The 10,097-nt window shown below is 39.0% G+C and overlaps 1 protein-coding gene across 1 annotated transcript; it reads right to left on the bottom strand.

Annotated features, from left to right (window-relative positions):
• Nucleotides 1-970: 970 nt before the first annotated feature.
• On the bottom strand, nucleotides 971-7,376 carry LOC107300307 (sperm acrosome membrane-associated protein 3-like). Its single transcript, XM_015829645.1, has 4 exons — nucleotides 7,238-7,376; nucleotides 6,600-6,758; nucleotides 5,974-6,052; nucleotides 971-1,037 (listed from the first exon to the last, which is right to left on the bottom strand). The coding sequence occupies exons 1-4, from the start codon at nucleotides 7,374-7,376 to the stop codon at nucleotides 971-973; spliced, it is 444 nt and encodes a 147-aa protein (XP_015685131.1).
• Nucleotides 7,377-10,097: the final 2,721 nt, after the last annotated feature.

The following is a 10,097-nucleotide window of genomic DNA, read 5'->3' as shown; positions in this document are numbered from 1 at the left end:
TGTCACTGGGAAAATGTTCATACCCATTCATATTTCTAATGTTTAACCCACTAAGCAACCTCCTTTTAAAACTGAGATTGGCTAGCTTAACAGTCTTTGGTTGGATGGTTTTATCTTTGGGTAACCCTCTTAACTTCTAGCTACTAAAATTTATTGAAGATTTAATAACAAAGACATCCCTTGACTGTATTTCCAACAATCCCAAACTCAAATTAAATGCATATGGTAGGCTTCAGATTTGCTACTTGTCACTGCCTTAGTCATATCTAGGGATTAGGCAAATTAATTGGGAGGTGATTTCTGATTAAATTAGAACCACAATACTAAATTGTTCAAAGATAAATGAACTTCTAAATGCCAATGCAAAGCTGTGGCCTTGGAAACAAAATTCTGAATTAGATAAAACACCACATATCAAGCAAGAGTTTTAAAGCTTTATAGTTTGAACACTAGATGGGATTATACATGTTCATGCATGGAACTATAGATAAGGATTTCAAAGAAATAATGCTCAGCTTATTACTGGCCCATCCTAAGTCTCACTGCTTCACCTTCACTGAATGCTAAGTTCATCAGAACAATAGTCTCAGTCCCTTTTATAGCTTATTAAATTGCTAGAAATTTATAATGCATGTCTTGGGAGAAAGTCATTAACATGTTTTTTAAAGAAGTTTTATCAATTTTGATCTTTCATGAATTGAAAACGAACATCATAAATCCCAGTCCAAACTTGTGTGAGTTTTTTAATAGATGTCATGTCAATCCTACTGTTTAGATAAGCTTTTTTTATACCACAAGATCAGTTTCTCAAATCAAGAGTCCAAGCTATAACCGCTCCCTCTTTTAAGGGACAATCCAGAGTTTTTCTAAAAAATATATCCAGTAGAGTTGCTTAGCTTCAGGAAGGCAACAGTCCTAGGGCTCTTAAAGCATGTTCATGGCCTTAAGTACCTTCTTTTTTCCCAGTCTCTCATAGTTTGCATCCTTTCAACCAGACAGACAATTGTAGACCTTCACAATTTTCTCTCCAACCCATCCTGAGAGCAAAGGAGGGAGGGGGGAGAGGAGAATCTTATTAGCAAAGTCATAAGCAAATAACACATGGGAAAGAGTACAGAGTATTACCACTAATGTGTAAAGACATACCAGAATATAATCATTGGACTGTGATCCAATATGTCTACCAATATAATTTTAATGAGAAATGCAGTACTGGAATGCTAGATGTGAGTTTTCCTTGGTTGGGAATGTAAGAAGCCTGTGTGGAACTAGAAGAAATGTTATCCTAAATCGGGGGGGGGGGGGGGNGGGGGGGGGGGGGGTAGGCAACCTTGGCTCTGTGGATTTCAACTCTCAGAATTCCTGAGCCAGCATGGCTCAGCATGGAAACCTCTCCATTTCTCCTCAGCATGGCTGGCTTAGGAATTCTGGGAGTTGGAAGTCCACGAGTCATAAAAGAGCCAAGGTTGCCTACCCCTGTCCTAGATTGTCAACAAACTGTCTTGAGTTATTCCGTTCACAATTCAGAGGGAAGAGCTAGTCTCTGCCATCACTCCTGTCCCATTTTCCCTGCCCTACACATTGGAGAAGTCCTTATAATGCGCATCCTAATTGCCTGGGAGAAGCCATGTAATGGAAGAGAGGTTTGTTAGGAAAAAGAAACATCTTGGCAGACATCTTTTCCATGCACAGTGAAATGTGATGGGGTTAGTTAGCGGTGCCCATTCTCCTGCCTCATGAGGTTGCAACTGTGCAAGTAGCTCCAACACAGGGTTAGTCCAGGCTTTGAATTTCTACTTAGCAGTGCTATGCCCTCAGTAATCAAAGCTCCATTTCCTCTTTCTCACAGGATAGATATGGTAGTTGGAAGGATACAACAGGAAGGGAACATGTTTACTATTCAAATTTCTTTGGAAGTATAAAATAAAATAGTTAAATAGCCTGTGGCAGTGGTTCTCAACCTGTGGTCCGTGGACCCCTGGGGGGTGTGATGTCATTGAATAAATGTTGTGATTTGAATCTTGAGGTCTTGGTGGTCTGTGGCCCTGGTCCACAAACGATATCTAGAGGGGATCCGTGGTAAAGAAAAGGTCGAGAACCACCGGCCTATGGAAAATATTAACAATAGTCAAAACATTGTCATTCAGGTGCTGAAATGCAAATTCGATGACTCCATACTTTCGGAATAGTCACTAGATGGCAACACATATGGTAGCCACTGTATGGATATACAGTCTACATACAGTACAGTACAGTACAGTGATTAGCAATTAATAAACAAAGTAAACCCCCAGGGGAAGAAGCTTTGCAAATAGAATGGGAGAAGATGGTTTTTATAAGTTGACAATATCATCTATGACATTTTTGCAAGTGTTATGAAATGTGAAATCGTTGCATCAAGTTATGGTGTTCCAATATTGCAGAGAAAGTGAAGGACATTCTCTTCATCAATTACACTATTGGTGTTCTTAAAACAATACTTTGGGGCTACCATATCTAACCTGCAAAAAAATCCTTAAGACCACTAGATGGCAAACAAGAGACAAGAAAAATTCTACAATTTTATTGCTCCCCCTCCCTCTCCCTCTCCCAAGCTCCGATAGCAGATGATAACTCTTACAGGTAAGCAATTTATAGATTTCAGATATTTTGTAGGAGAAGTATTTAGTGCTGTTACCAGGACTGAGAATAAATGTTAATCAAATGTATGGAACATTAATTTAGATTTGAGATAACTTTAAAAGACAATAATAAAAAAAAGATCCAGTGATTTCAGTAATTATTGTTTTTATTAGTATGAAATTCCATATCTATTATTCAGAGATGTACTTAGTTAAGGAAAGGGTTTCATTCTGATACGTGTAGACCCCTTTATAAAAAAAATAGTTGCCCTCTTCTTCAAGTTATTGTATGTCATTATTTTAGTAATTCATTTTCTTTCTATTGAATTATGTTTTTAGTATTTTCACTTATTCCTTGGTTACTCTCCAGAAAACTAAGCTTCATTCATTAAAGTTCAAAATAGCCTTCTCTAATTGATTATCCTCCTTATGTGTTTGATTTTGAGTCCCAAATCCAGACAATCAGAAAGTTAGAGTTGGAGAAGGCTAGTCCAGAAGATGGAATTAGCAACAAATATTGGATATCAGGACAGTGCTTTGTTAAAAAAAAAAGTCCTCTATATATAAGACAATAGCCAATAGGTTATATACTCCTATTTGGGGTTTGGGTTCCCCCCCCCCCAAGTTCAAATTTCAATCCTCTTTCTAAAACAATTCCCAAGGCCATCGATGGCTTTTCTTAAAAACAGAACAAAAATCATGATGTCCACGCTCAATGTCGGTGGTGCACGTCCACCCATAAGATTCATTTTCCCACTCACTGTCAAAGATAATGCGTTAATGAAGTGTGTCTTTGCAAATTGGTAAGCAAAGGGAGAGAGAGAAGGAGGGAGAGGAGAAGCTTCACTCATTCAGGAGACAGGCTCCAGGCTGAAGAAGGGATGGATCACTGGGGGCGGGGGGGGGCAGGGGGGTGAATCAAAGGAAAGGAGAAAGTTAAGGAGAGAGAAAGGAAGGAGAGGTTCACATCTAGAAGCCAGGGTGAAGAAAATGTTGCAACAATGTGATTTTTTTCAATCCACCAAGATGTTAAAACTCATAGATTTGTACAAGATAATGACAATGAACATAAAAACCACAGGACTTTTTAAATCATCATGACCAAATTAATTAATTAATACTGTAACTAAGTGTTAAGGAAGCCTGTAGCACATAGGCTAAGAAAAACATTTTCTTACACTGAAGATAGTGGTATAGTATGACTGTCACATGCAGAAACCAAAGTTAGTTGTGATTTTGCTGATCAAAAATTATGGAATTTATGAAAATTGACTGCCTAAGGAGAAATTGCAATAAGATATGAAGAGTTTAATAAGATGATGGATCAGACATTTAGTGAAATCAAATGCTAATAAAAACTCTAAATGAGAGTTCAGACAAAGTCAAGGGTACAAGTGAAAAATATTCATTGACTGTCTGGCTTGCCATTTCCATGAATGCTTTAGTGCAGTGATGGTAAACTTATGGCACGCGTGCCAGAGGTGGCACTCAGAGCCCTCTCTGTGGGCACGCGTGTCGTGCCCCGGAGATGGCAAGAGACTGACCCCTGCCGCCCTGGCCCTGCCCACCCAGTCTGCCATGACCACTGCAGCCACGTCCACCCGGCACCTGGTGATAAATAAGTGGGTTTTGGTTTGCAGTTTGGTTACTGGGTCTCTAAAAGGTTCGCCATCACTGCTTTAGTGCTTTCTTCAAAACACCCATGATCACATGGCAAATTACACTACACTTCCAAAAGGATGGGCCAGCAAAAATTATACTTTGGAATTTGTTGAGTGTACTAACCATGTTGGTTTCCAAAATGTGATGAATTATATTGAATGTCTCTTATCACACATTAATGGTAGGTGAAAGGACCAAGGTTCCAATTAGTAAAGTGTGGATTTTATATATCAAGTTTTGCTCCTCTAATACGAAGAGTTATCCTGATGCCTTAACTACACTGACCCTCTAAACAAAATTCTATACTGATAACCAATTGAATCTGCAAAAGATGGTAGCATTCACCTCACATGGTGCAAGAGTCACATAGGGAAAATACACAGGTGTCACAAGAAGGAAATTCCACATCTCACAGAACAACATTGCGTAGCTCATTGGTCAGTTCAAGACAACAAAGATGCATGGGAAAATGTGTCTCTGGTGAAGGATATAGAAATACCTGTTTGCACAGTATATATGTGATATTCCAATACTGCACTAAAAGTTTATAGACTAGTTCTTTGATTGGAAAATATATCATATCAATAAAGAAATTGCCATTTGAGGAAATGGTCCAAATTGCAGAATATGAGGTAGTCTCATGAAGACCATTAAAAGATATATTTTCCAATCAAAGAACTAGTCTATAAACTTTTAGTGCAGTATTGCTCAAAGGAGATAGAGAAAGGAATAGCCAATTACTACAGAACCCATGAAACTACATTGCTACTGCAATTGAAAATGATGTTTTGGCTGAATTGGCAGAAATACCGTATATTGTGCATTACACCAGTTGAGGCTTTGGAGTTTGCTAAGGCCAGAATAGGAAGTCAGCCCCAAAGTTAAAACATTATTACTAGCATTGGAGTAGTGATACTGTTCTGTGATTTCTGAGTAAGTACGTAACCATCTGGATGGCGAACTGAAAGAGTGTATTGCATTTAAAATACCAACATTACAAGAGCAAGATTACATTTTTGGGAATGAAGAAATTCAAAATCTGGTTTGTAAGTAAGTATGCAAAGATTCTGAAATTGTCATCTATGACTCATACTCCTAATCAAATTTCTGCGGATGAGAAAGACTTATCAGAAGTGAAAATGCATATAATGAAAAAGTCCATTTTCCCCCCCAAAGCACAGGTTTAAATTTGTTGGACTGGAAAAGATGAAAATTGGCAAACTTGGATTCAAAGTTAACCTTGACTAAGATGGATATGTTTATATCTATCCCTCTTAATAGATACAATAACTTTTTTCTGGAAAAGTGCACAAGAACACACCACAAAAACTAAGAAGAATCAACAATTGGTCACGCTAATAATAAAAATAATCACTGATAAATTTGATTAAAAATATTAAATTTAAGCATGCCTATTTAAATTACTTTTTTAAATTGTTTTGATTCACAGATGTAATTTACGTACAATTATGTAATCAGTTGAATAAAAATATTAAGTTCTCATTTAAAAAGTAATGTAACTTAGGGAGCTTTATATGTAGAGTATATTGTGCACTTCCCCCCCCCAAAAAACCCACTGCCTCCTGGCCCAGGAAAGGCCAACCCAATTGCTGCTTAGAAGAGGTCATGCTTTGTGCATCTGCTTGCCTGTCTTAAGAGGGATCATTGCCCCTGCCCCAAAAGATTTTACCAAGATCCCAGGCCTCTGGGTCCTTGTGCAATCCGCATGGCACAGACGATATCATCGTTGATGTTACTTGTCAGCAGATCTGTAATTACAGAGAAGATGGTGTAAGGTGCTGAGCTGTAGACTCCTGTTCCTTCAGAGCTATAGAATTCCTGGAGGGGCTTCCTCAACCACCTGCTTAGGACACTATTTAGGAGACCTTCTAGCCTAGTCTGAAGTTCAGTACATCTCACCCTTACAGCAGCCCCCAAACTATCTGGCGGAGAGGACCAGCATATAAGAAAAAAAATATTAGTAAAGCTTGCTTGTAAGTTCTCTATAATTAACTAGTGTTGCTTTTATCCAAGCATCTTCTAAAAATGGGAGATAATTCTCTTAGGTTTTTTCATGTTGTATACTTGAGCCATTCAGTATTCTGACTGACAGGTATACATAGTTCAATGACTTTATACCAATAAACAAAGGCAGAATTACCCACTGAATGGTAATTCTTATACTTAATGATAACAGCAAAGGCTGAGCTAGAATGGTGCAATCCTGCCTCATAGTGACTTTTCCTTAAACGGCTGCAAGGCAGCCCAGTTAAATGTCACTGTATAGAACTGAAGCCAACCCACTTTAGAGCTCACCACTGCAATGCATTTGGCAGATGTTTGGTTTAGTGTGTTTATAATCTTCACACCAGATGTGACTGTTAATCTGAAAGATGCCATTACTGGTGCTGCCATCAGCTTCATGGTCCACAAGCGCTGTGTCAAAGTGGCTCTCATAGAAGGCTAAGCAGACCCCTGTGGTATGGAGAAGGAAAAATGAGAACTTAGTACTCTCTTTCCAATTTAACACAACATTTGATCTAGGAAAAAGCTTGATGCTGGCACTTGGAAAAGGTACATGAATTCATCAAGCCTTTCTGAATACAGACCTTTGCTTATCGTAATGGTTTTGGTACAACTGTTCATGGGGATAAGTAAGTCACCAGCTGTTCTTAAACTATGACTTCCATCCCCTTGTTGGTTGGCCATGTTGACTGGAGCTGATGGAAGCTGGATCTCAATATTTGAAGGGTGACATAAAATAAGAGTCTGTTTTTTGTCCTTTTCTTTGGAAGATTAGTTTGTAACAGTTTGGATCGCAACTTTTTTCTGCTCACATGTAACTGTCAAAATGTATCAGTCTAGCCAATAGAACTACATTTCTAAATAATGGGTTCAGCACTGTACACAAGGATAGCTCTGGGGAAACGGCAAAGAAAGGATGACAGACTCACAATCAGCCAGACTGTATCCACGATATCCCTCCAAGCCAGATTTCTTCAACACTCGGGCCAATTCACAGCGTCCAAAGATCTTTCCCCCAACACAAAATGAAAGGCATGTGAGGAGAGACAGAAGCAAAAGATACTTCATCCCTAAAAAAACATTGAGTAGAAGAAACACTATCCCAAGTGAAGGGCTGATAAGGTGAAGGCAGGAGGTTCCAAGGTGGCCTATGGGGAAAGAAAAATGTATTATGGACCTTCACAGGCAGTTAGAGATTCAAGCAGCTGGACCATTCATTCCATTTATTCCATCCATCCATCCATCCATTCATTTATTCATTCATTCATCTTTCCCTTGTTTTCTCTCTAACTGCTAGGACCTGTCACCTGTGGGCCAACTTAACAAAGTACATGTTTTATCCTGATGCTTCAGTGCTTCCCTTCAAAGGAAAACATCTGGCAGTTAATATTTGAAATGTTATAGTCGGCAAAACTCTATGCTTGTGCTTCAGTTTCACTGTTTTCACCTTTTAATTTATTTTTCTTTGGAAAGTGCAGTTAGCTGTAGAAAATGCGCAGTTTTTCATACAATTACTCATTCTATAGGATGACATTCTCCTAAGATCTTGCAGATCTAATCTTGGCCAGAATTCAAGAACATTGTCATTCTACGCATACTTGTTCAACCACGGTATCTGAAAGACATCAGTCATGGTAAAGATTTCTGGCAACCCAAAATCTCAATGAATAACATTTTATTTCTCTAGTTCACAGATGGAGATCTATTCCCCTCCCCACTATGCCAGAGAGATACCTTTGACTTTTGAGGACACCCTCTCACCTCAATATTCTGCTGAACTGCAATTCTTAGCATTTTTTTTTCCTTAGGCCATGTTATAGTTACAAGGACTGTTCAAGTACATCCACAGGTCTCAGATTTCCTACCCAATATTAATCTTATATCCCATTTGTTCTAAAGAAACCTAGCTCCAGCTCTGACTAGAGGTGCAGATAGGTCACTACCAGCCTTAATTGCCTTATAGAAGTTCTCTTTAGCTGGCTACACATATTACTTCAGTGGCAATCAGCACAACTAACACTTCTCTTCTCCCCTGCCCAAAGTTCCTCCGTGCAATGACTTCTAGGTTCCTGTGACCTTAGAGCAGTCCTTCCAGACCGTAGCAACTTAAAATGTGTAAACTTCATCTCCCAGAATTCCCCAACAAGCATGCTGGAATATTCCGGGAACTGAAGTCCATAAATCTTAAAGTTGCTAGGTTGTGAAACACTTACAGCAAAAAAAGAAAAAGGAAAAAAAAGGAAGGAAGAAAGGGAGGGAGGGAGGGAGGGAGGGAGGAAGAAAGGAAGGAGGGTCAGTTCAAATACAGTTTCTTATTTTAAACAACTTCAGTCATTATATCATTTTTACTTCCTGACTCCTGAAATAACAGGCATTCGTTTCTGCTGCCTGATGCATTTACACCGAATATTACTTTTCTGTTGTAGCCTTTAACATATACATAACACGAGCAATTACAGATATGTATTAGTTTGAACAAGTAAAAAAACCCTAACTATAAAAGTTGTTTTAAAAATAAAGAGGGGGGGTCACAATACAGTGCACCAGTGAGCACTAAAGCCCCATGGTAGTTGCTATTTTCATTCTCCTCATTCTTTGACTGGTTATTGGGGGTCCTAGGCTGCAAGACTTAGGCCAGCCCATGGCACAGCTTTAACTGCACCACTGCTGGTGTAGGATTATAGGTGGTCTCAGGCTAAATACCACAAAATAAGAAGGGATTTTTGTCAGAGGGGGTTTTTTTCCATCTTACTCCCCTCCCAAAGGCAGCTGTTACACCAATTCATTGAAAAGCCAAATTAAAAAAATACAACTGCCTAAACTCTCCCACTCTTTCAATTCTGCCCCAGCCTCCATCATCCAAAGTGCTGTCAGATGAAGCTTCCCTCCAATTTCTTATCCAAAAACAAAAGCAAACTCCTCCCCCAAATCAGAACTGAAGAAGCTGTTTGGATGAGAAGCGAAATGTCTTCAAGGAAAATCAAAGTCCAGTCGTCTTTTGAAGAAGCACCTTTGGGTCAACCATGACCTGGATGACTGAGAATCTCCATAGACTTCCTCCCCCAAATGTTCCTCCCCTTTCAGAAATTTGGGGGACAATATACTAGAGTCAATTTCCTTTAGATATTTGGAGACAGACCCTTATCATTCCAGCACATTAAACACATATAAAAGGCCTAGGCCCTGTTTCTCTTGCAGAAAAAAACTACAATTAAGAAATCTAGCTTTATGCACCTCTTCCCTTCTGTTTGTCTCAGAAAACCACATGTCCATCCCAGAGCAGCAGATAAAGGTCAGTCTAGAGAATTCATACCCAACCTGGGATTTGTACTACCCTTACTGAAAGCCACTTACTGAACAATCATTGAATAAGTTAGAAGAACAGTCTGATTCTCTCTAGAATTGAAGACGGGGTTCTAAGTTACAGGTACTTCTAGAACCCAACTAGACTTCTGTGACATTACACTGTGTTGACTTGAACATTCTTTTACTTCTGCCTTGGACTCTTGCTGCAACTTGCATCCTCTGGCTTTTCTTTACTAGTGATGCTCAGACCATTAGACATAGCTGTTGATATAATGACACCTAATCCTGAAATTTTTTGCTATCTTTTTGTGTCTTGCGGTACAGAAAACAGGACGATAAATCCACGTAAATTGTGGCCTGAGACAAGGCCAGTATCTTTGGAACAAGGGATAAAATTGCAAAGTCATTTGGTGACACTGTAGCACTTTATTGTTGAATGTTGTGTGGTCCCAGTTCCACATATTCCAATATGGTACTCCTTGT

This window comes from Protobothrops mucrosquamatus, unplaced genomic scaffold (genome assembly GCF_001527695.2).
Source record: "Protobothrops mucrosquamatus isolate PMUCROS unplaced genomic scaffold, P.Mucros_1.0 scaffold_234, whole genome shotgun sequence".
Classification (NCBI taxonomy): domain Eukaryota; kingdom Metazoa; phylum Chordata; class Lepidosauria; order Squamata; family Viperidae; genus Protobothrops; species Protobothrops mucrosquamatus.
The sequence above is the reverse complement of the archived record's forward strand: the minus strand, read 5'-3'. Positions and strand labels throughout refer to the sequence as shown.

Excerpts from the sequence above, each read along its gene's own strand:
- LOC107300307 (XM_015829645.1), bottom strand. The coding sequence starts at position 7,376 with ATGAAGTATCTTTTGCTTCTGTCTCTCCTCACATGCCTTTCATTTTGT. Across the intron at positions 6,759-7,237 it reads TGGATACAGTCTGGCTGATT|GGGTCTGCTTAGCCTTCTAT; the intron begins GTGAGTCTGTCA and ends TCCATACCACAG. Across the intron at positions 1,038-5,973 it reads CCCAGAGGCCTGGGATCTTG|GATGGGTTGGAGAGAAAATT; the intron begins GTAAAATCTTTT and ends CTTTGCTCTCAG.